Source organism: Echeneis naucrates, chromosome 20, assembly GCF_900963305.1.
Source record: "Echeneis naucrates chromosome 20, fEcheNa1.1, whole genome shotgun sequence".
Classification (NCBI taxonomy): Eukaryota; Metazoa; Chordata; class Actinopteri; order Carangiformes; family Echeneidae; genus Echeneis; species Echeneis naucrates.
Window position 1 is genome coordinate 6,277,435 of NC_042530.1, and position 23,387 is coordinate 6,300,821.

General features: G+C 41.6%; 3 protein-coding genes across 8 annotated transcripts in view; 1 reads left to right on the top strand and 2 right to left on the bottom strand.

The window, feature by feature from the left end:
* Positions 1-100: 100 nt before the first annotated feature.
* trpc1 (transient receptor potential cation channel, subfamily C, member 1) lies at positions 101-23,139 on the bottom strand. 6 transcript variants are annotated; one of them, XM_029528561.1, is made up of 14 exons: positions 23,009-23,139; positions 19,958-20,085; positions 12,000-12,154; positions 11,782-11,883; positions 11,462-11,664; positions 10,395-10,526; positions 9,956-10,181; positions 9,093-9,429; positions 7,085-7,224; positions 6,436-6,582; positions 2,326-2,510; positions 1,954-2,161; positions 1,401-1,595; positions 101-1,228 (listed from the first exon to the last, which is right to left on the bottom strand). In XM_029528561.1, the coding sequence occupies exons 2-14, from the start codon at positions 20,028-20,030 to the stop codon at positions 1,001-1,003; spliced, it is 2,331 nt and encodes a 776-aa protein (XP_029384421.1). In that variant the 5' UTR covers positions 20,031-20,085; positions 23,009-23,139; the 3' UTR covers positions 101-1,000. The 6 variants fall into 6 exon arrangements, with proteins under 6 accessions (XP_029384421.1, XP_029384420.1, XP_029384419.1 ...); XM_029528560.1 differs by lacking the exons at positions 19,958-20,085; positions 23,009-23,139 and adding exons at positions 12,908-13,077; positions 14,637-14,668 and having other exon boundaries at positions 9,986-10,181; XM_029528559.1 differs by lacking the exons at positions 19,958-20,085; positions 23,009-23,139 and adding exons at positions 12,908-13,077; positions 14,637-14,668 and having other exon boundaries at positions 9,977-10,181.
* chst2b (carbohydrate (N-acetylglucosamine-6-O) sulfotransferase 2b) lies at positions 16,872-19,703 on the top strand. Its single transcript, XM_029528564.1, has one exon. It carries the CDS (start codon positions 17,370-17,372, stop codon positions 18,765-18,767), a length of 1,398 nt encoding a protein of 465 aa, XP_029384424.1. The 5' UTR covers positions 16,872-17,369; the 3' UTR covers positions 18,768-19,703.
* The window catches only part of LOC115060602 (sodium/hydrogen exchanger 9-like), a 50,352-nt gene continuing 48,319 nt past the window's right edge, over positions 21,355-23,387 (bottom strand). Inside the window, exon 16 of the mRNA XM_029528563.1 lies at positions 21,355-23,307. Coding sequence (XP_029384423.1) covers positions 23,137-23,307 — 171 coding nt within the window. The 3' untranslated portion in view covers positions 21,355-23,136. The remainder of the gene's footprint in view (positions 23,308-23,387) is intronic.

Genomic DNA, 23,387 nt, shown 5'->3' on the forward strand with positions numbered 1-23,387 from the left:
TACAAGAAATTCCAAATGGAAATCAAATTATTAGTCACATTATTTGAGCTGGCCAGCTGAGATCAGTCAAAACTGCACTCTGCTAAGCATGAGTGGATCAGGTGTGTGTACTATGGCTGTCACATGAACTGGACTGCTTGGCCGTTGGCTGAAGAGCTGACTGTTTTCTGGCGGTCACACCTGAGTGCCCAGTGAAAAATCTATTATTATTCAAGACCCAGTAGGTCTAAGATTTCTCTTTATTCAGTCTTTATTTGTGTTTCTGTTCAAAACAATGGCTTTCCTTATTTACAAAAAAGTCTGAGAAGCTGAATAATACATAGAAGGGGCCTGAGTCTGGGAGCTTTGGTGGAGAGTATATACTTTTCGAATTAAGGCCCAGGTTTTAAAAGTTGTATCTCTGATTCAAAGAGCAGAGTTTCTGCACATGCTTGGGTCACAAAACATCCCAGATATATACGAGAAGCAGAGGTTTTGTCAAAAGAGGAGGGGGAGAGGAAGATATGTGGGGCCAGTTTCACAAAGATAATTCAGACTGGTCTGTGGTGTTAGGCCAGTCTTAATTTTGCGAACAGGTTTGTCTAATGCAAGCAACACTGAAGAAAAGACTAAATCATTCTCAGGCCAAAAAAATTCTCCATTTTATGATATCAATTTAAGACACCTGCAATGGCCAGTAGCACCCCAAAACAAAAAATATAGCCTTAATTTGTGGTTTGTTATTAGGAAAGCAATGAGAAGGAATACAGTTTAAGAGACTCTGTGTAACCTCCTTGTTGAATTTCATCAGTGAAGTGTCCTAAAAAAGACAAACATTCTCTGAGCTCTGCAAAAAGATGGGATTCCTTACCCAGAATTCACTGTATCACAGGTCACCTTTAAATAGCGAAGAACTAAACAGCTTTGTGCAACAGATAAATATAGATGTCTAGCTGAAAGCTGACTATTTGTTCTAGCAAGCCGTAGTCTATTTTTGTGAAACTGGGCCCCCTGTCTTTCTTTAGCTCCTCGGGTAAAACATGGCGTATTTGGACGTCCTGAAGCCGAGCAGGTCCCTCATCTCATTTCGAAATTTGGAGAGGTCTTGACGTAGGTCATTCAGATTTTCCACCGTGGCCTGGTCAGTGCTTTGCATCTTCTGTCGTGTGGAGGTCAAGTAGCGGTGAACCAGACAACACATGATCTTCTGGTAGTTTTCATCACGCTTCTGCTTCAGGTTCTTCCACTCCTGGATACAAAAGACACAGAAGGAATTGAAAAATTCACAAAAGCACAAAAGACTATTTGTGTAAGATTAGGGAAAAGGATTGAATTTACTCTTTCAGAAATCAAAATCACAAGGCTGCCCTGGCAGCCATTTTCCTACTACTATTTCACTCTGATAAAACAAATGTTCTTACCTTTAGACTGTTCTGTCTCTTCACCTTGCCCTTGGACGTATGTGAACAGATCCACTTCCTCATGCTGGTCACCAGGTAGCACACGGTCTTTGGCGAGGGGAGGATGTTGAACGGAGGAGGCAGAGTACACTTGTCATCAAAATAGCTCAGCCACAGTTTGGCCCGAGCAAACTTCCACTCCTTATCCTCGTGATTCTACAGAAGTCCACATGCCAAGAAGAACATTAAAAACAAAAGGATGGGAGAGGTGACTTTCACAAACTCATTTCTGTGGAACTCCTTTGGAGAGATTTTTTTTTTTAAAGGAGCTGTTTTCTCAAGCTTAATAAAAACCAAAAGGAGGTTCAAGGTGAGCAGAAAATGTGAAACTGGATTCCACAAAAAAAAACAAGAGCAAAGTATTTGACACGTGACACACGTTTTCATCACATATCAGGATGAGTAACAAGAAAAAAGTTAAATGGCAATTCCTTAAACTTTCTTTTTCAAATTTAAATCAAATTACTCTTGACAATGTGGAAAAACTTCTGAGCCAAAACTTGTTGACACTTACAGCAATTTGTCTGAAGCTTTTGTGGAGCATTGCCACCAGCAGTTTGGTCAGGACAATAACAACCACTATGTTGTACGTGCCTATGATCATGGCACCCACGAAAGAGCGCAGCTCTTCTGTGTAGTTGTAGTTGATGCGGGTTACAAAGAGTGCGACATGTGCCAGGGAGAAGATGTACCAAAAGAGAGCATAGCAAGTCCCCATGAACCTGAGAAAGGAAGAAGCAGATCAATTTCAGGATGAGCAACATGTCTGCCAGATGTATTCCAGAGTTTTAACCCCCAAAACAGTGACAACAGCAGCAGGTGTGTTTATGGACAGGTATTCTGGACATCCTTCAGTCTGAAGTGACAGACTTTGTTTGGCCCATACGTGTGGAATGCATCATTGTTCTGTTGCTGGCAGAAGATGCCCTCGCAGTCCTTGGGTGAATTCTTGTCCTTGTCTTTCTGGTCTTTTCCATAAAGCTGGGTCAGTCCAATGGTGAAGGAGAATAACACCAGCAGGAAGAGGCCCAGAAACTTTCCAAACTCCTGCAGCATCTGACCCATGGATATCTGGTGGGAGATTAGTGTTTGTTATACATGTGTTGTCAGATTTAATCTGATCAAATAAAGTAGACCAGTCTTTCTTTCTTTTTCTTTCAGTTTTTCAAAGACAGTTTTCTGCCAACATTTCAAATTATCCTCATTAAACATCAAAAGGGTCAGCTGAGGTTCTGCTCAGTGCAGAGTTTAATTCATTTCTGAAGAACTGAAAAGCATGTCTCCCTTTTTATTTTTAGATTCAAATCCAGTTCTCCTTTGAGTTATGCATTTCGATTTCGGGGTAATGTGGTATGCAAAGTGACTAAATTAAATTAACTAAATTGTCTTGTTACTCTCATCACATGGTTTTTGTGTAGTTTTTTTTTTTTTATTTTATTTTTTTTTCTCAGGGGGGTGGCATACGGCATTACTCCAAAAATGAAATTATATACGTATCTCACTGCAGGCATTTTGGGTTTTAGCAGGAAACTGTCTTAATGAGAGGAAATATTCAATTCCAGCTGTCACAGTGAGATTTGCTATATAACAGCAGGAAACACCGAGGTGGAATGCAGCCAGTGTTTTTAGCTACACTTGTTTCCCGTTATGCTAACTCAAAAAGTCTCTCCACATCACAACCAGTCTGTGGTGGGCATCTTCATTAATGTGACTTTGAAGAAGAAACCAGCTGAGATATTATGATAATTATTTATTTACTCCAACACACACACTGACCAATATTAGTAATGAAAAACTGCACTTGTGTTTATTGGATATTTAGATTGAGCTATGTTTCAGTTTATTTGCGTTTTACACCATTACACCAAATAAATAAAGATTCAGAGGAAAGGCATATTTCTAGTTGAGTCTATGCTTTGGTACTCTTTCAACATTTGTCCCATGAGGGCAAACTTTGTGACCACTTGTAGCTACCCTCCCAAGTTCTTGTTTAGTAGCGATTCCCGCGATAGATGGAAAAAGCAACATATTCTGGCAGCTACAGTGCTTTCACCCAACCTGAGGGACAACAGACAAACATGGACGAAGCCAGATAGAGGGCTTAAAGACAGAGCAAGTCTTCTCAGACCATTAGAGGCCCAGTATTTATAACATGAGTGGCCCATCTGTTTACTAGAACCTAGAGATGCTCAAACAAGGTCGTAACATGCTCGCCCTTGCAAAACACAAACACAAACAGTGTCCAGTGTGAGGGATGACCACTTAGGCTTTCCCTCAAGGTGAATGGTGACTGGAGTGTTTGCCATGAAATCAGCCTGTTTGAGGAGAAGGGTTACTCTATTGGGGTGATTTAATCTCTTGACATGTCTAAATCACCTCAGTGTATTCCACTGGCAGTCTCTACACGTGTGATTGAGGAGCTGAGGGTGTTCCCTGCTTGCTCAGCCTGACAGGGAGGCTAACTTAGTTTCTTTACAAACAGAGCAGGAATGTAACAGGTCAGCGGCTCTCACATTTGGAGTGGGGGTCCAACACATTCAAGGTACCTCAGATACATCAACGGATGTACAAAGACTCTGTACCAGATAACCCAATCAAAGATTCACTACATGTGAGTATGTGTGATGGATATCAAATAGCAACACTGTGCTTCCTGTGCTCCTGTTTAGGTTCTCATTTATTTCCCTAATTGAAATTTGTTATTTTGCACTCAATCACTTGACTACCAAATAAATTCAGAAAAACAGAAACAAAATACTTTGTCTACAAATTTGATTCTTATCATTTTTGTTCCGGGAGCCGTGTCTCACAAAAAGATTTTTTTTTTTCTTTTAGAAAACATGATTTAGTTATCTTTACAGAGTTCCTCACAAATTCCTCAGAACCTTCCTCAGAATTTTTATGTGTGAACCTTTTTTATGCTCATCCACACGGTAATGTGTCATTAGTTTGGGGAAATTATTACTCTCAGTAAGGCGAAGTCAGCCATAAGTGAGCTCAGTGTGATAGAAGACACAGACACACACTCATACACATTCCTAGTTCACTCTTTCCAACCTCAGCAGGGGGCACTACCCAGCAGAAATATGAGCTGACCTCTCCAGGAAGGATGGAATAAAAAAGGCATTACTCCAACCCACATTGTACTGACTCACTGTCTGTATGTGTTTGTGTGTGCTGTGGGAGGCAGGTGGGGGGGGGGGGTCATTCGTAGAGATTTGTGTCTGTCATGAGAGTGTCAGCACAGCCACAAACACAGCACCACAACTATTTCCAAAGCTACAAATTTTTCCATCCTGCCAACCCAGACAGTGATGTTACTGAGTGAGAGAGTGAAAGAGATGGGAGAGAGGAAAAACGGTGGAGGAGATTGTAGCTGAAAAGGCCTCATTAACAATCAACAGGACACCCACAGTGTTTCACAAGTTACCCACAAATATGTCTGTGACTTAATGATAGGAAGATTTCCCTACAAACAGACAAACTTGTTGCATTCCTGAAGGCTGCTTTACGTAATAAAGTCACACGGGGGAAAATGAAAGTCCTAGACTGCCAGCACAAAGTCAGACATTGGCTGGCTCCACAAACTCTTTCTGCCAGCTGGCTCAACCATACACAATATCATGATGTGATAAAAAGAGACGCCTATGGCACTGAAACTGTTAGAAGGCTAAGTAGAAAATATGCAAACCAGATTTTTGGCTTTCCTGGAAAGTTGGAAAAAAAGTCACTCAACATGAACTTTATACACTAATGTTAACTTTAGGCTTTTATGGGGAGTTTAGCAGATAGTCACTAACCATTGCTCAACAAATATATGCTGAGAATTTCTCTTTCATTAGAAATAGAATGGCTCAAACAAAATGTCCATGAACTGATGATGGTCATGTTAAAGAAACGACACAGCCATTGAATATCAATAAATAATCAGAAATACATCAATAAATATTGTTTTTATAATCGAGATCAAAGATGTATAAATCAGTACTGATTAGATTTAAACGTTGACATGAATAAAAACAATATTGCACATCAACAATAGAGGGCTTTGGGGAATAAATTTATTTTGCGTGATACAACAGCTACAAAGAAGATCAGGCCAATCGAAAACAGACTTTCTCAGATTCAGAAAATTTTACCAAACACTTTTTGCTTTCAACTTAATCTAAATCTGTTGTTTGAAAACTCTTAAACTCTTAAGAAAAAAGCCAAATTATCTTGTTGATCCTCAAAATCAAAAACAAATCCATAAATTTGAGAAACTGAGTTTAACAGTTTTGATCTGTCATTAATAACACAGAATGTGATGACACTTTTCCTTTCCTTTATTCCCGTTCATCCAAATCTGCTGTGAAGTTGGTCAGAATTGCGGTGTTGGCCAGATTGTGAAAAGGTTTGGTGAAAATACATCGGTGGCTCTTTCAGCTTTGAATAAGCTGAAGTTAATTTGAGGAGAAAGCATTTTTTGGTAAACTAGGCTCATTTATGTTGATGAGAGAAAATGTGATTGATATGGTAACTAAGCTGCAAAGCTTTATGATGTTGTATTTGTTTTCTTGTGAGCATATTATTACAGCAGAACACAGTCATCTATTGCCTCACTTCACTCTGCTTATACTTCAGACTTATGATGATGGTTATGATATCGCTGAGAACAGCTGGTGTGATTTTTTTTTTTTTTTTGCGAGTCGAGTGTTCACACTTCACAGAGACAGCAAGAGAGTGGGTGGTGTGTGTGTGTGTGTGTTTGTGTGTGTGAGTGGGGAGAGAGAATGATTGAAAAAGAAGCAGTTTTATAATCATTACATAAGAAATGCTCATAATGTTCCCATATAAAGAGCAATAGAGGTATATGATTTAAAACCCTATGGGGATCACAAAGAAATATTTTTACTGCATGTCTGGTGTTACAAAGAATCAAACCTGTGTTTTCTCCAATAAGAACCAAAATCACTAGATCTCGAACGTGTGTTCCTGCTGCTTTCTGCTTTCCTACCTGCAGAGGTCCCAGGATGGAGCTGGTGGTGTACATGAAGAAGAGTCGCAGGTAACTGAGAATGTTGGCGAAGGCAAACAGGCCTTCAGCCACCAGGATGGGATGGAAGGCATCCCAGTTTTTCCTCTCTGTCTCCACATTCTTGAACTGCAGAACAAGCAAAGATGTTTAGAAACCGGTAAAACTGACAGCAGTCAAACAGTCTTGAATCATACTCAGCGCCGTGTAACTCTATACATTAAGCTAAAGCCGGCAGCTGTGTCACTTCGCACACAGACATATGCAGAAGCAGATGGGGTTTTGTTTTTGTGCAGATTGATCAAATAAGAGATAATGCATTATGTAAGGAGCATTAGAGATTAGGTAAACCAGATAGCTGCCATCAGGAGTTTCATATCAACTGTCTTCTTGTCAAGTGCTTGACAAGAAGTCATGTAATGATTATCATTCACTTTTACTTAGTTATATCGTACTAAACCTTTCCTTTGACTTGTATATTATATCATTAGATGCCTCAAGCGGTGTTAATAAAGAAGAAGACTACTGCATATTTTTATATATACATATCTCAAATAGGCAAAGAAAAAAATATGTGTGAGCTTGCTTGCTTATCTCTCTTTTAAATCTAAAGTGTATATTATGACGGTACCTTGCTGTGAGCAACTATCTTGAGGGCAAAGGTGGCGAGGTAAAGGGAATTCATCACAAAGCTCAGCTGGTTCCTCGACTCTTCTAGAAAGTCTTCCAACCCTTCGTACCACAGACGCTTCACGTCCGACCACACCATCCCTACGAGAGAACAGGAATCATCATCACAACGTAAACATATTCACAAACCATAAAAAGAAGGAATCTAGCTATTAACATTTTAAAACTGCTTCCAGATTCAGCCAGAGTCATCTCACAGAAGCTCCCCTGAGGAAACAAGAATGTATGACACACAGAAATTGGAGATTAATGCGCTGAAAAACATGTCATCTGTGGGATTTAGGGAGATGTGTGGAATTTAATAAAAATGGGTGTCTGTGTCTGCGTTTTGAGACCAAATTGAATTTCATCAATCCTAAATTTACAGAACTGATTAATAAAAAAAAAAAAACACTGAATGCATTAGTCACGTTTTCTCTATACCTTCATTCAGAATTATGGCAATTGATTAAATCTGCCTGGCCTCTTATTGGAAAGTAAGAGGAGAAGTGACAGTATTGTTTCACACAAGAATTGCTTCTTCTCTGAATAATATCCATTTATTTAGCCAGCTTAGTAGGATTTTGATACCATGAAAAGACTGAATTTCTATTTTTTAGTTCTCATGCAGAAATCAATGTGAACAGAGCTAAAGATTCACTCTGACTCATTGTGACAGGGATGCATGTTTATACCAGCAGACAGAAGCGCTCATGGTTTCTCATTATATGACTTCCACATTCATGTGAGACATATGGCTCACATTATGGGGAACAATGCAAAGCAAAGTGCATGAAAAGCTGCCTGTACACATCATGCACATGCAGAGACTAATAGCCCTTGTTTGCAGCCCGATAACATTTGCACGCAGTTGTCAGAGCAAATTAATCACGATCAATCTCCTTCTTGTTATTTAACTTATCGTTGCTGTGTCGATGCTTCAGCGGGAACACAGCATAAAACCTGCATCACTGCCATCACGTCTCCTAGTGCAGCTGTTTTTCAATGAGGACAAAACCAGCAAGAAAAGAAAAAACTGCTGAACTTGTGAAAACGTATGTTTGATGTTGCTCTTTTGTGGCACCTAAAAATCTTTGCCCCTCTGGTGAGTTGTCTCAGCCAATAGAGAAAACCTATTACACTTCTGTCTAATGACTCGACTACTGATCGTATTCCTGCAATAAACGGAATAAATTGCAAATTACACCAAAACCACCTTAATAAAATTTAATAATGGACATCAATTGCTGCTACATCACTTTAAATTCTGTGAGATTCAGTTATTTGGATGATTAATCAAACCGGCAGTGAAAGTGATAAAAGCTGGCTCAGTGTGCAATGGTTGCCGTGCCTTGTGTGTGGTAAAGAGGGGCAGGATGCTGCAGCCATGAGACAAATATCCCTGCTGAGGCTAGGCCATTAAAGCGATTGAATGATCATGCTAATGGTTTCTTGGCAGAGAAGAAGGTAGAGGCCATTCCCCAGAGAAAGACCAAATCAATTTCTGACTGTCACTATCCAACCTCATCTGAGAAGATAGCTTGCATGCCCATGTTTGTCTTTGTGCAAATTTATGTTTCTGTGTATGCATGTTTATACGTGCCGAGCCCAGTGATTGCAGCATTCAGATGGACCACTCGGCAGGCAGAAGAAGCCATAACTCCTTTCTATAGAGCAATTAGAAGCCAAACTGACAGATTTAATCCAGTCAAGCCAGGCTCTCTGTCCTTTGCTACAGAGACAGCTGTTTGTCATGTTCTATCTGATAAGATTAAGGATACAGGATATTGGATTTAAGCCAGACCATTACATGAATCCCTCATTTTCACTCCACTATTCTATTTTCAATAGTTTTCAATAGTCAGTTATTCACTGACAGAAATCAGAGTCATGATAACTTCATATGGTATCTGACACTCTGCACAAGGAATCAACAAATGGCTCTGTGGTTAACTGGGTAAAACGCTCACCTATGATCCAAAGGATGAGCAGGTAATCCATCATCTCCGGTGCGGGGCCCATGGTATTTTTCTTGCCTTCGTTGTAGACCAGAGAGTAGAGGTTTAGCAGCAGCAGAAATGTAAAGTAGGAGGCGCTGTGAATGATGAACTTGACGAAAGGTGTGTGGATGATCTGGCCCACACGGGAGCGCGGCACCAGAAGGTAGCAGACAGAGAGCAGCGGCCAGAGCATTGCTACGCTAAGCACCGTGGCTATCTTTAGACAGGTGTGTTTGCGCCGGTAGCTGGCCGTCTCGCCGAACCATACGGTGTTGAGGAACTGTTGACAGTTAGACTGAGCCACAAACTGCAGAGGAGATAAAAGATGACTTAAAGGAAGGTATTCACGGGAGAGAGTGATACAAACTTAGGGTTGAATGATAAAGTTGTTTCAAAAGAAGTGTACGATTTACAATACGATTCCTTTCTCGCCAAGGCCTGAAAAAATAGACACCACTTCTGTCTCTGAGGAAGAAACTCCAGCTACAGCTGCACGAAAAACGAAGAAGCGTATCTGTGCTATTTCCACTACTGAAAACAATGGCAGGTTATGAGCCATGCTGTGATATACGAGTCAAACTTTTAAAACTCTGAGCTATCCCAGCTGTAAATTGCCCCACAGCTACAAACTTCCAACTTTAGTTTGCATTTGACTGTCACTGCCTGGAGGAATGACATTATCCAGCCAAAGCCATATTTCCTGAAGACAGGCAATACTGTACTGGAGCAGATGTTTAGTCCAACATCACATGCACTAAATAAGAGAACATTAATAACAACAATTAACGTATCATGTCTCCACTATTCTGTGAATATTTCTCAGATTAAATTACCAGGGGTGAAGCTCGACCCACTTTTCTAACCTCTTTTTGATTGTACTTGATGGCGAGTTTAAGTCGGCTGAGGTTCATGCGCTCCTCCAGTAAGCCTCTCTTGTCAACGTGATCTTCACTGGACGTGTGATTGAGAATAACTTCGAGCTCTCGAGAATTTCGAGCCTGAGCCAACAGGTCCTTGGCAAACATCTTACACTGCTTTGCCAGCTCCTCATAGTCATTCCTGTAGTGAAGGAAATCAGACACAATCGGACCCGATGAAAGATTATGATTCTTATCTGTTCCAGACTGGGAAAAAGAAGGTTTATAATGTGGCTGTGAGCATGCATATACGCATGTTTTATTGCAGCTTTCTCTGTGTATGTCTGAATCTTTGTATGCAGGAAAATAAAATAAACTTGCACTGACAAGCACCAGCAGCTTATGGCATTCATACCTGAACTCCACTTCAACGAGACTGAGCTCTTTCAGGTCTGCACTCAGTTCAAAGGCCCTGAGTATGGGATCCTCCTCAGTCAGCATGATCAGAGAGGGGCTGGCCAGGCACCGGTAAATGTCCAGGCGGAACCTGACCACAGAGATCAGCATAGACGAGGAGGAAGAGATGATGGTGAAAACGTAGCAGTCAGGATGAAAAGTGATGCAAGACGGAACAAGCAGGTGTGGAGGAAAAGATAAGAGAACTTGGAGAAACACTGGTCCTCTTGTAATTCCATCTGTACCTTCTTTGACCTCTGCTGTTTGTCAGCCAAACTGAGGACTGATTCACTTAGTGTACCGTGTGGGAAGATGCACAGGCCTCCAGGGAGGATAAAAATTTCTTGCAGAGCACATTAGCAAAATCTCATCTGCATATCCAAGATGGTATCAGAAACCAAGAACCCCTACCTCCCAAAGGAAAGTGCTGCTTATTGCTTTTTTTGCCACTTTTCTACTCAAATACTTAGAGTTTTTTAAGTAAATAGATTTATGTTACATTTCAGTATAAAGAACTACTTATATAGAAAAATAGAAGTGACTGGTAGGAGGAGCAATAGGTCCGTAGACCTCTGCGGGACAAAGAGTCCCACAGAATTAGCAATCTCGCTACTGCAAGGAAAAACGGAGAGCAACATTTCTCAGAAGTCAAGACATAACTCACTTGCTGGCAATTTTTTTTTTCCAGATGCTTATGACATTTTAAAACTGATGCTATCATCAAAGCAAGGTGACATAATGTTTCACGAAAGCCTTTCCCCAACACTTTTCTTGACAATCCAAATGATTCATTGCTGTTTTTAAGTTGACATACCAAAGGAAGAACCAAAACAGTCATCACATAAAACAACACAGACGACATCTGCAAGACAAAAGTGGTGTCAAGTGTTCCAAGTACCATTAATTCAGTACAATACCAGTCTTCTGGTTTGGATCAATAGCAGCTTAATGCAGCCATCTGGACAAAATCAACGCCATTTGTACTATAACACTTTCTTTCTTTTAGATGACGGAGGCGGCCTTTACCTGGAGTGTCGTAAGCTGTCCTTCTTGTTTTTAGCGTTGCAGAGTGTGCATTCACAGCCTACAGCATGTGGCCGAGGAAGCGAGATATCTTGTTTAAGCAGCATAGTCAGGATCTCATAGTTGTTTCTGTGGGCTGCCAGGATGACTGGAGCCACATCCATGGTGGTGGAATATTCAGGGTTTTGAATCCTCTGCATCAGTTTCTAAAAAAAATAGATCAAAATGTAAAATACTGTGCAGAGAGCAGAAGAAAACACGGAATACACATTAGTCTGCTCTTCTCATCTATAGTGTTTGTTCTGAAAGGAGAGGAGACTAACAGCAATTGAGGGCTTGGAAGATCGCCTGGGCCTGTGGTTGAGGAGGATGTCCACAGCTCCCACCACCTCCGAGTCTATGGCCACCAGCAAGGCGTCTGTCGCCTAAACAAAAGAACGGACCACTTCAAACGCTATCAGATGGCAGATTTCATGCCAAAAAAGGGCGTAAAGCAGTCAACATGCATCATAATGTGCAGATGAGTTTGTGTGTTTTCTACCTGGCAGCCATGCTCCAGAAGAAGCTGCAGAATGTCCAAGTTCTCGTTCTCAATGGCGATGGTGACTGCGTCTCGGCCCAACACGTCTACGCAGTTGATGTTGAGCTCGCCTTGACGGTTCTCCTCAAGGAGCTTCTTCACCATGTAATAGTCACCTTGGGAAGGCGCCAAAAGGGAAAGTGGCACATCATGAATGGGATCCACTTTGTGAAATTCTCTCAGTAAAAAAGCTAGTGAAGTATCATCTGTGGAGGACACACACCGTTTCAGCCATGAAACAAACACTCACAGTCAGGCTCAGCTCCAGCAGTCCTCGCAACCTTAGCGGGATATAACAAAAACATCTCCCTCAAAAGGAAGCTCCTGTTCCTAAGCCATGTTTGGAGATACTTTATATGGTAATGACAGTTACTGGCCTCTACACCGACAACAGAGTCTGCTTTACTTATCAATGAAGCGTTCCCCTCCCATTTGACTGACCGAGAATGCCCATGCCTCCTTCCCTTATTTCACACTTCCACTGCCTTGGTCTTGTGCAGTTTCACTTCAGTTTGTTTGCCTTAACTTCCCTCTTTAAAGTCAGCCACCGGGGAGAAAAACTTTCACAAGAGAAGACATGTTCCACTAACTGTCTTACCACTGTCTTAACCACTGTCTTCCAGCAACTTACCACAGTAGCTGCTGGAGGTAAGTAACAACAAAGTGATGTGACAGTGGCAGACCTGTTAGTCATGGTGTATTTTGGTACAGAGCAGGCCTGCTGATATCAGGCACAGTTCAGGAGGGGAGATTTCAACTGGTTAACAGTGCAGCAATCATCCCGTTTCAGCTAACACATGGGCTTTTATGAAGCACAAGACATTAGGCAATAAAGAGCACTGGGTGTAGGATTGGGTTAACTGACAGACCTTTCTCACATGCCAGCAAGAAGAGCTTCTCATCCAGCGTCGTTTCCTCCTTCACCTCTCTCACGTCTTTCAAGGCCAGAAATTTATCCGGGGAGGAAGCGTCAGTGCTCTGGTACAGAGCTGCCATTACGACGGAGAGCGAGTACGGCAAAACACTGATGTGCATCCCACTAGAAGGAGGCGACCATTACAGGAGAAAGCCCGTCAGCTGGGATGACATTACCGGAGTCCTTTCTGCTGTCTGTGGCTTAAAGCGTCGTCATGAGACTGAACAATGACATCTAAGTGTTGTTATGGCCGTTGCATTTCAGCTGCTGTCGCCGCTCACAAAGAAAAAGCAGGTTGAGATTGTCAAACACCCGGACTCAGCAGGAGGCTGCAGCCTGAGAAGCGCTCATTTCCCTCAGGGGTGTTTACATGCACCATCTTCTGGCATCGCAAGATCCTGGAGATCATTTTGGTCCTGATGCTGCTGACGAAGCTCGCACTGCGCATGTCTGCTTCTCCACCTGCTCGCTCATTTCGCAGACGCAAAGCCTCGCTGCTTCATGATTATGTAACAGGGCTATTCAGCTCAGGCAAAGTCTGCACTGACAGCTGTCCTATAAATATATATATATATATATATATATGTAATTTCTCCATGCTGTAAAAGTTTCAAAGATACTTGCAAGATTAGATTATTTTATAGATAATACTGTACATGATGGAATTTATAGCGAATATAGTTGGGATCACACAGGCTGTGTGAAATATCTATATATAATATGGCCAAAGTGAGTGTGTATGGAAATGATTATACCAATGTGACAAAGGGGGGGGGGGGGGGTAATTATAGCTATGGTTTCTAGTCCATGTAGGATCATGTGTCCAGTGGACAGTATCAGTGGATGATGTGTTTGGACATGCATGGGTGAAATCATTACATATGGTTGATGGAAGGTGTGTGTGTGTGTGTGTGTGTGTGTGTGTGTGTGTGTGTGTGTGTGTGTGTGTGTGTGTGTGTCTTAGCACATCGTCTGTGACAGGCTGTGAGGGAACACATGGCAGATACACACTGTTGTCCCCTTGGCTATGATATTCAAATGAGCACCTATCAGCAGCCCACAGTCAGTCTGTGACACCTCACATGCCAGCAAACAGCTATAGAAATCCTAAAAGAGGATATGATGAAGAAGGAAAAGCAATTTTAAATTTTACTATCATATAATGTGTTATAAAACAGCTAAAAATGAACAAACATAAGATGTTAATACTACACATGGGACTAACCCATACAGCACAGAGAGGCACTATAATCAAAATGTTATGGGAAAATTGTAAGACTTCAGTTGGATGTAAAAGAGAAGGAAAAGGGTGACAGACAGCTACATACACAACACCAGCACAAAGAAGCTGAGCACTTTGTTATTTGTTCCTGTGCTTTCCTCATCCTGCGGTGATGTGTCATCATCATCTTTTTTGGAAAATGTATAAATTTGAAACCAAACAGTTGCTCAAAAAACTAGCAAGTGAAAATTGGAATAAAAATTCAAGTTCTCCTCAGAATCTGATAATGTAGTCCAATACACAAATCTGCTCAGCTATTTAATTGGTTATTGTGGCTACATCCTACATGTAGGCTGCTGCAGACCTACATGGATGCAAGCATATAGAAAGAATTTCATAATGCAATAAAAATTGTTGATGTCATCTCGAGTTCCATATTATTCAAATCATTTACACTCACCCTGCTCTTACTGGTAATGAAGAGTCCTCGTGTGATTCATGACTTCAGCCCTCTGAAGATTTGGTCTGAGAATTCAGCAGGCAGCCTTAAAACAGTGGCTCCTTGAATTAGTGTTCATTAAGGAGGTATTCAATTTTATGAGCATTTTAAAATGAACTTCTCCCCACCCAATCACTACATTTCTTCACAATTATACTTTCAAGTGGAGAAAAGGGAACCATAGCTGCACTTTATTATCCAACAATACAACATCCCAGAAGGGCCTTGAGTTAATGAGCCAGGGAAATGAAAAGAGCACTATGTTACGAGTAGGTGGGTTATACACAGGCTGTTTTATAGGGTCGAGATACACCAGTGACATAGTTGGAGGTTGTTTAATTGTCAGAAAATGTTCCCAAACTGATGAAAACAGTTCAGGGAAGGAAAACAGAAATCCTCCTTTGCTGCCTCTTTCTAAATATTTTGCACTCAAAGGCAGAAAATCTGGCTCAGTAACAGCTGGTTTAAAGGAAGATTAAAACAGGTCTGTAAATGTGAGATATTGCAAGTATTATCTATAATCTTAGGAAAGGGCACGACAAGTCCCTATTAAATATTATCACATTATTTTAATTACTCCTTACTTCCAGATAAACATCTTATATCTTCCTCACAGCCTAAATTCATGCAATCATAAATACGTTAACTGAGTTACATATACTAACCTGCATGTATAAATAATTAGATGATACAAAAAAATTGGAAGAGAGAAAAGTCATTCAATATGCTGATTGGAAATAGTTCCAGCAGGGGGCAGGATGCACAAAGGTTTGGTAATGTAAACATCCGCATTGGTGAGCACTACAAAATGGGCATCCATGGGCTAGAAAGATTAGCAGCAACAACACAGTTCACAGAGCGTGAAGAGTAATTATCACTGTGCAGTCCAATAATCCAACGTATAATGTAAGTGAGCCTTTAAAGTGCAAACACACACAGAGTCTTTTGTGTTGTAAATGTCGTCTTGAAGAACGTCAAGGCTTTTCTCTTGTGAGTGACATAATATAAGGATTTTCAAGGGTTTCAAGTAAATACTAAAATATATTTATAGTGTTGAATATGTAAAATGAAACATAATGAAACCACGATACAATCAGCACCCAAATTACTGAATCCCTGGAGATTTCTCCTTGGGGGTCAAAGGGCAGAGCCCGTTTCCACTCCATCTTTTGTGCTGTACAGTTGAGAGGAACTGTAATCCCAAACTGACAAGCCTCTTAGGAAGGATGATTTACAATCTGCAGAGCATGTGGGTTCCTCTGTTTGAACACATGGCCCTACAGCTTCCCAGGACTTGTCAGGTCCTGGAGAACAGCTGTCAAATGTCAGACTTCAGCTGATTCCACTTGAGAGGAGTGCCAGTCACTGTTGCTAAATGTTTCCAGTAGCACTCCCCCCCCCCCCTCCACACACACACACACACACACACATAAATAAATAAATAAATAAATAAAAAACTGCACTGCATTAGGTCTATTCCTTTACATCTAAAGTGATATGTCATTCCAAGACATTAATTTTGATCCCCTATCAGCACAAATATGCCCATGGTAGACTTAGTAGGTAGGTAGTAGGTAGGATATTTTTGCTGCAATGACTATGTTGAACCTTAATTAATAATAGGCTTTTCCTTTAAGGAAGGGAGATGTTCTCTCTCATAGATCTGGACTACCCTCTTGAGGCAGTAGTGGGGAAAAAACAAATACATTTAATTTGAAATATCGATTCTTTGCAGTAGCAATGTACTATAAAGGAAGCTTTACAAAAGATAAATTAAGGAAATCGTGATAGAATAGCAATTTAAAGAACAACTGAGCTGAAACAAAGAGTAACGTTAAAGATAGTGGATGTGGATGAGATTGAACCACTGAAGAGAGAAACAGCACGTTTGCGCAACACTTGAACCTTGTGGTGGTTGAAGTTGTGTATTTGGGTCGTGCGAAGGCAGCTGTGGTTACAGAGGTGCAAACAGAGAACTATACAGCTGAAACATAACAACAGCATCATCTCCTCCAGTCTACCATTGCTGCTATCTGTGGGAGCCAGAAGCGAGGCTGCAGCCAGACCGACCGTGGGCAGGTCCAATGAGCGCAGGCCGCTGACGCACGACGCTCCACCGCGGGCCAATCAGCTTCCTCTGCGGGGCGGGTCTTTGTCCCAGTAGTCTGATTGAATCCCTTTGGTTTGTATTACTTGGGCGAGCGGAGAAGCAGGAACAACGGAGGGAAGCTTGGAGGCAGACGGAGGTCGCCGTGATGGCAGACGTGCAATGAGCTGAGCTCCAGCTCCGCCGCAGCAGCAGCAGCAGCAGCAGCAGATCGTGACGGCCGCACCGGGCTGCATTGTGAAGGATGCATCAGATGAGAGCGGCGCAGAGATGCCACCGCTGGACTCGGGCAAACAGGGCGTCTGTTACAGCAATCGCAGCCTCATCCTTTTTGTTTTGAGCCCGCAGAATCACCGCAGCGCCGCGGACAACTTCCCCTCCGCTCGGCCGTCGGTGCTGTGAGGAGCTCTGCGCACTGCAGTCACAACAGGAGCTCCAGTCGGCGGTGAATATATTAAACAATCATCTTGCATTCAAACCGCTATCAATCCCCAGCATATGATAGATCCATCCTGCTGAGTGTGCTGCTGCACTGTCAATGTAAGCAACTTTGTTTGTGTGCTGAGAGCCGCCCTCCGAGGGGACAGATGAGAGGCAAACAGTATCACCAACCCCTGAAGTTGACGGCGCCTTGGGAGAAGGATGCTGGCTTTGGGAGGAAGCTTAAAACCTACCGGAATCATACCAAGATTATAGCACAGCCTGGGATCGTGATGAAAGTCCTCCGCAGGAAGAGGATTGTCTTATTTATGGCCTATTTCTTACTGCTGGTCCTCACTATGCTGAACTTGGCTAATTATAAATGGACTAAAGAGCCACAGCAGTGCAACCATCAGATGAGGAGCACCACTTACCAGAGCAGATCTGACATACGCTTCTTGTACAGGCCCTCTCTGGCTAAAAAGAGACAGCTTATCTACGTGCTGACCACCTGGAGGTCAGGCTCGTCCTTTTTTGGGGAGCTTTTCAACCAAAACCCTGACGTGTTCTTCCTGTATGAGCCGATGTGGCACATCTGGCAGAAACTGTACCCGGGTGATGCGGTGTCTTTGCAAGGGGCAGCCAGGGACATGCTCAGCTCCTTGTACCGCTGTGATCTGTCTGTTTTTCAACTTTACAACAGCCCCGGGGGCAAGAATTTTACCTCCCTCGGGCTGTTTGGGGCAACCCTCAATAAAGTTGTGTGCTCCTATCCCCTCTGCTCAGCCTACAGGAAGGAGGTGGTGGGGATGGTCGATGACAAGGTGTGTAAAAAGTGTCCTCCTCAGAGCCTTAGACTGTTGGAGGAGGAGTGCCTCAAATACAGCACCATCGTCATTAAAGGGGTACGCATTTTGGATGTCAACGTGCTGGCCCCGCTCATGGAGGACCCATCCTTGGATTTGAAGGTGATACACCTGGTAAGAGACCCAAGGGCAGTGGCTAACTCCAGGATCAAATCCAGACACGGCCTGATAAGGGAGAATTTACAGGTGGTTCGCAGCAGGGACCCTAAACTTCGCCGGATACCTTTTGTGGATCCTGGTCACAAGGCCAACAAGAAGGATGGCTCAGACTACCACTCCATCGGCGCCATGGAGGTGATCTGTGACCGCACGTCCAGGACTTTGAGGACCGCCTTAAACCCACCAAGCTGGCTGAAGGGGAAGTACATGGCTGTACGGTACGAGGATCTGGTCGAGAACCCCGTTAAGACCTTGCGGAACATCTACCGTTTTGCCAACTTGACCACCAACCACGACATTGAGTCATTTGCACTGAACATGACCAGCGGCTCCAGCTCTTCCTCTAAGCCTTTCATAGTCTCATCCAGGAACGCCACACAAGCAGCTAGTGCATGGAGAACAGTGCTGAGCATTCAACAGATCAAACAAGTAGAGGACTACTGTCACCATGCCATGTCTATTCTAGGGTACGAAAGAGTCAGAACAGCCGGGGAGGCTAAGGACTTGAGCAAATCACTACTGGCACACTCCAAACTGTGAAAACGTCTGCACCACCAAAGACCTTTTAATTTAATGTTAATTTTGCATCGAGTGCCGTTTCCTCTTGTTGTGGAATTAAAGCTTTACTTTGAGTCCATGTTGGAGGAGATCCACTGGCCACATTTGGAATGTATCATGTTTCTCCCAGTTGAATTGCATTGGTATTTGAAGGGACCACTCCTTTTATACTGGAATACTGCAAGAGTTTGACAATGCAAGGCCTAGAAACTATGACTTGAGTAGTGAAGCTCCAACAAAGAGGGGGAAAAAAACAACTGTATAATTCATGTATCTTGTTATGATGACACTTCAAAGTGGATGTTTTGAGGTTATTTTTGAATGTTCCAAATCTGAGAAAAAAAAATATGTTTTCCAGTCTCCATACTGTATGTTACAATGAAAATAGTGGATGAAAGAAAAACAAGAACAAAAAAAAAAACAAAAAACCCTGATTAAAAAAAAAAGAAGTAATTGCTAATGTTTATTTGTAAGATCTGGTTAAAGTCAGAGACAATCAATGCATTGGTTTGTTGACGTGCCATAGGTAAAGGTGTGATAATAGGCTCCATCAGAACAGCATTAGTGCTATTTCTAGATTAAAAAAAAAAAAGTATGTTTTAATTTTCTGTCAACAAATCCTTGTAGGATACTATCATGCACTGTGGACAGTGGTATGGCTGTGGAGCTGTCTCTCTCACTGTCGGTGTAAGCAGTCTGTTCTACCATTTCAAATGTTTACAATTGCTTGCTCTTATAAAAACACATGGTCTGGGAATATTGCATTGAGTAAAGTTCACAGTTAACAAGACAGTTGATGCATCTGTGTTGAACAACCTGCAATGCTCTACATAAGAAAAAACAGCAAGACCAGTGGTCTTCAAAGTCTGGTGCACGAGGCAAAGTCTTCTTAAAATGCAATTAAAATTCTGTCAAACATGGCGACTCACAGGAATTACTGTTGCCACAGCAGCATACGTACTACTAATAATATCTTTGTTTTTGCAACAATTCGGGTCCTTATATTTATGTGTCAGAGCTTAGATGAGCTCTTAATGCACCACTGTGCCTCCCACACCATTTGAGAACCATTGTACAGGAATGATCTCATAAATCTGACAGTTGCTACATTAATTTAAAGGCGCCCTGTGGAGTTCTCCTGCAAACTAAGTTCGTTTTTTGTTGTTACTCACCAAACTGCACTGTGGGTATTCTTGAGGTGAAACGACTACAAAGCATGACCCACGAGTACCTCCTGGCAATCATCTTCTTCCCTGCCTCTGTCGGTACATCAATGTCTTTCCTGGGCTTTTATCAGAATCTGTAGAGCAGCAAAATACAGAGAAACCGGTGGTAAAAATTTATAAATCTCACCATTTGCATGCATGTGCATATACTTCCACGTGCATGAGAACAAATGTGGTTGGTATTTTAAAAAGACATGGGGTGGTACTGATAAGAAATACTGTACTCATACGTTGGTATGATTAGGGAGGTCAGCTTTTTTTTTTTTTTTTTGTTGTTTTTTTTCTTTTGGATGATCGCCTTAAAGAAAACTGCAGAAAGATTAACTACATGCATATTAAAAGACCTGAATATAAAGTTGGGGTATAAACAAAGAAGGAAGCCATAATTCCAGATAATTTGCTTGTTGAAGTCTGTGTAGTTCATTGCACCTCAGAAAAAAAAATAACTTCAAAGCTTAACACAGTCAGTGTTTACTCAATAAGGTTATTCTGACAAGTTGTAAGAACTTGTGAGTAGTTGAAGAGGGATAGTGGACCTGGTGGGCGTACATATGTGAATGAGTGATTCTTAAAGAGAGCGCTGAGAAAAAGGGTTGTGGTTGATTGGAAGTCACTTCTCATACACAGGTCTCTCACAAATGCAGTGCTTTGGTGATCCATTGTAAAGGTGGCAAGCTCTAAAGCTCAGCAAATCACAGCAGAATTCAACTACCTGCATTCTGAATTCAGGAAAAATGTCCCTTCGAGCACCTGACTGATTGCTGGGCATTTCCTTTCTGAAGACTGATGAAAGGCTGTTTGTATCATTCACTCTCTTTTGCTCAGAACAAAACTGCATTCAAACATTGACACAAACGAGAATATGTGGCATATTTTACAGCAACAGAGTTCAAACAAGGAAGCATTCCTTACATGCACCCATGCATTCACAATGTAACATGGAAAGCCTGCAATCCAAGAACAATAGCTTTATTAATGTGAGGGAAACAGTTGGTATAGTCAGCAAGCCTAACCTTCCCAAATTGGATTATTGAAGTACACAACACCCTGCTTCTCTCAAGGGGAGAGGAACTGTGAGATTTATAATGATGCACTCAGAGAGCATCAAAGTGCAATCTATAATTAAAGAAGTCGGAGAAAGCCTCTGATCCGAGTAGTCTTTTTCCCAGATGCTGTTACTATACTTGATCATATGGAAGCATCGTATTTTAGTACAGAATGATAAGCCAGACATGGAGGGAGAGGAGCAGGTAATAAATTTAGTTGAATACATTCGAATCAGTAAAAAGGACTGTAGCAATAAAAAAGAAAGAAAAAAAAAAAAAAGACGAAACAAAAACAAAAACAGTGCAATAAAAGTTTAATAAAGAGTTGGGAAAGAGCAAAGTAAAGTCAGCCAAAAATATTATTGTAGCTGATTAAGAAAAACTTAAGAGCTTTCGATGATAGAGGATGATCATGAGCAATCTTCCCCAAAGCTTCATAGAAAGACCTTATGTAACCAGGCTGCATGAAGCCACTCTGCTCGACATGTGTGAGTTAACATGTTGCATTTTCACCAGAACTAGTCAATTATAAATTTGTGTGACATCTAAAAAGTACAATAGAGCTTCCAGTTAGCCGTTTCAACACCAGGATAATATTTAAATTTCAGCTTTTAAATTCCTTGAAACTGGAGCAAAACTAGTTTGATTGTTCTCACAGCACCATTCAGGAACAAATCAATACAAAGTTCTTTACAGACAAAAATTAATAAAATATATATTTTTGAGTTTACATAAAAAAAAAAAAAACAAAAGCAGGGAAATGCAAATATTTGGAAAACGACATTAAGAAGACAAATAATGACAAATTAAAAAAAAGATTCTCTTAATAAGCCACAGCAAACAATAATGTGTTAAGGCTTGATTTCAGAAGGTGGGTGCACAGGAAGTACAAACTGCTTCACCTTCCTTAGTTTTCAGTGAGCATTCACTGAGGGGTTTGGGTGCTTCATAGCATACCTTAAAATCAGAGCTTTTTATACCCTTTATAGATAAGTAGCAGCATTTTAAATTCCATTCTGTGATAAACAAAAAGTCAGCGCAGTAATTTAAAACCAGGTGCGATGTTCTCCACGTTCTTGGTGACTGGCAGCAGCATTCTGGATGAGCTGCAGCTGTCTGGTCGCTTTTTTCTTTTTGCTCAGACATGTGAAAACACCATCACAATTATCGAGTCTGCTGAAATGAAATGCATAAACAACTTTTTCTTTTAGCTTATTTAGCCAGAGATCCTTTAATTTTGCTGTGCTTTTCAGGTGGTAGTGGGCAGATTTTATAATTGTATTACTTAACTATTTAAATTTTGAGTCCTAATTCAATTAGTAGATTCTGATTTTAATGGATTTAATATGAGACATTACGGCCCAATTTTTTGTAATCTATGTCACATTGAGTCAATGCTATTGTGCCAACTCATACATGTTATATAGAAGAGCCCCATAAATGGACCCTGCAGGAACTCAGCATGACTTGTGCTTGCTCAAATGAAACAAAGTAGTCCATGTGCTATGAGGTGAGTAGAGCAGAATGTGTGGTTGATCTATTCTCCTTGTTGTACTGGATAGAAAGAAAGTCATTTCATTGGATCAAGCCATTACCAAATACCAGCAGTGTGGTGTTGGAAATCATTGGGTAAGTGAGCAGTGAGCCTTTGGACACATACTTTAAATGAACCCCTGACCATTATTTGAGTTTTTTTTTGCTGCCAGAACAATTTAAAATTGCAAATGAAACTCAGTTTTTGCATAAAGGGGGGAAAGCCAAGCATTTAAGATATGCAAGAAGAAAAATGCTCAGTTTCAGCAGTAACAGCCAGTATTGGCCCTGAGAAAAATATCTGAGCTGAGTTTTGCTGTTCAAAAAGCAGTGGCCCTTGTAATCATTTTTACTTCCTGTGTGTGGGTGTTTGCATGCATGTCAGCACAAGGGGGATTGGGCCGGGGGGGCGTTTGACCTTTTTGGAGCCATTGTAACGGATCCTCAGTCAGCCTCTCTCACATGCTCTGCCCAGTGACCCCATTCACTGTAGGAAGAAAGGCCTTAGCCTTTGGGCTGCAGGGATAAGAGATGATTCTTGGGGCTTCAGGGCTCCCTGGAGAGAGCTGGAGCAGTGCCAAGTCCCAGGTCTCCCCCCACCAGGTCCTCCTGGTGCTCAGATCCAGAATCCTCTCTTATCGATTCAAGCTGGTTCTCTGACTTATCCAAATCGAAGGTGGAATCATCTGGTTCAGTCTGACAGAGCTGCTCCTCAGCCTGGATAGCAAGTAGCAAATCATAATTGATACCTTTGATTTCTTAAAATTCTTTGAAGGTATTTCCAACATGTAGTGACA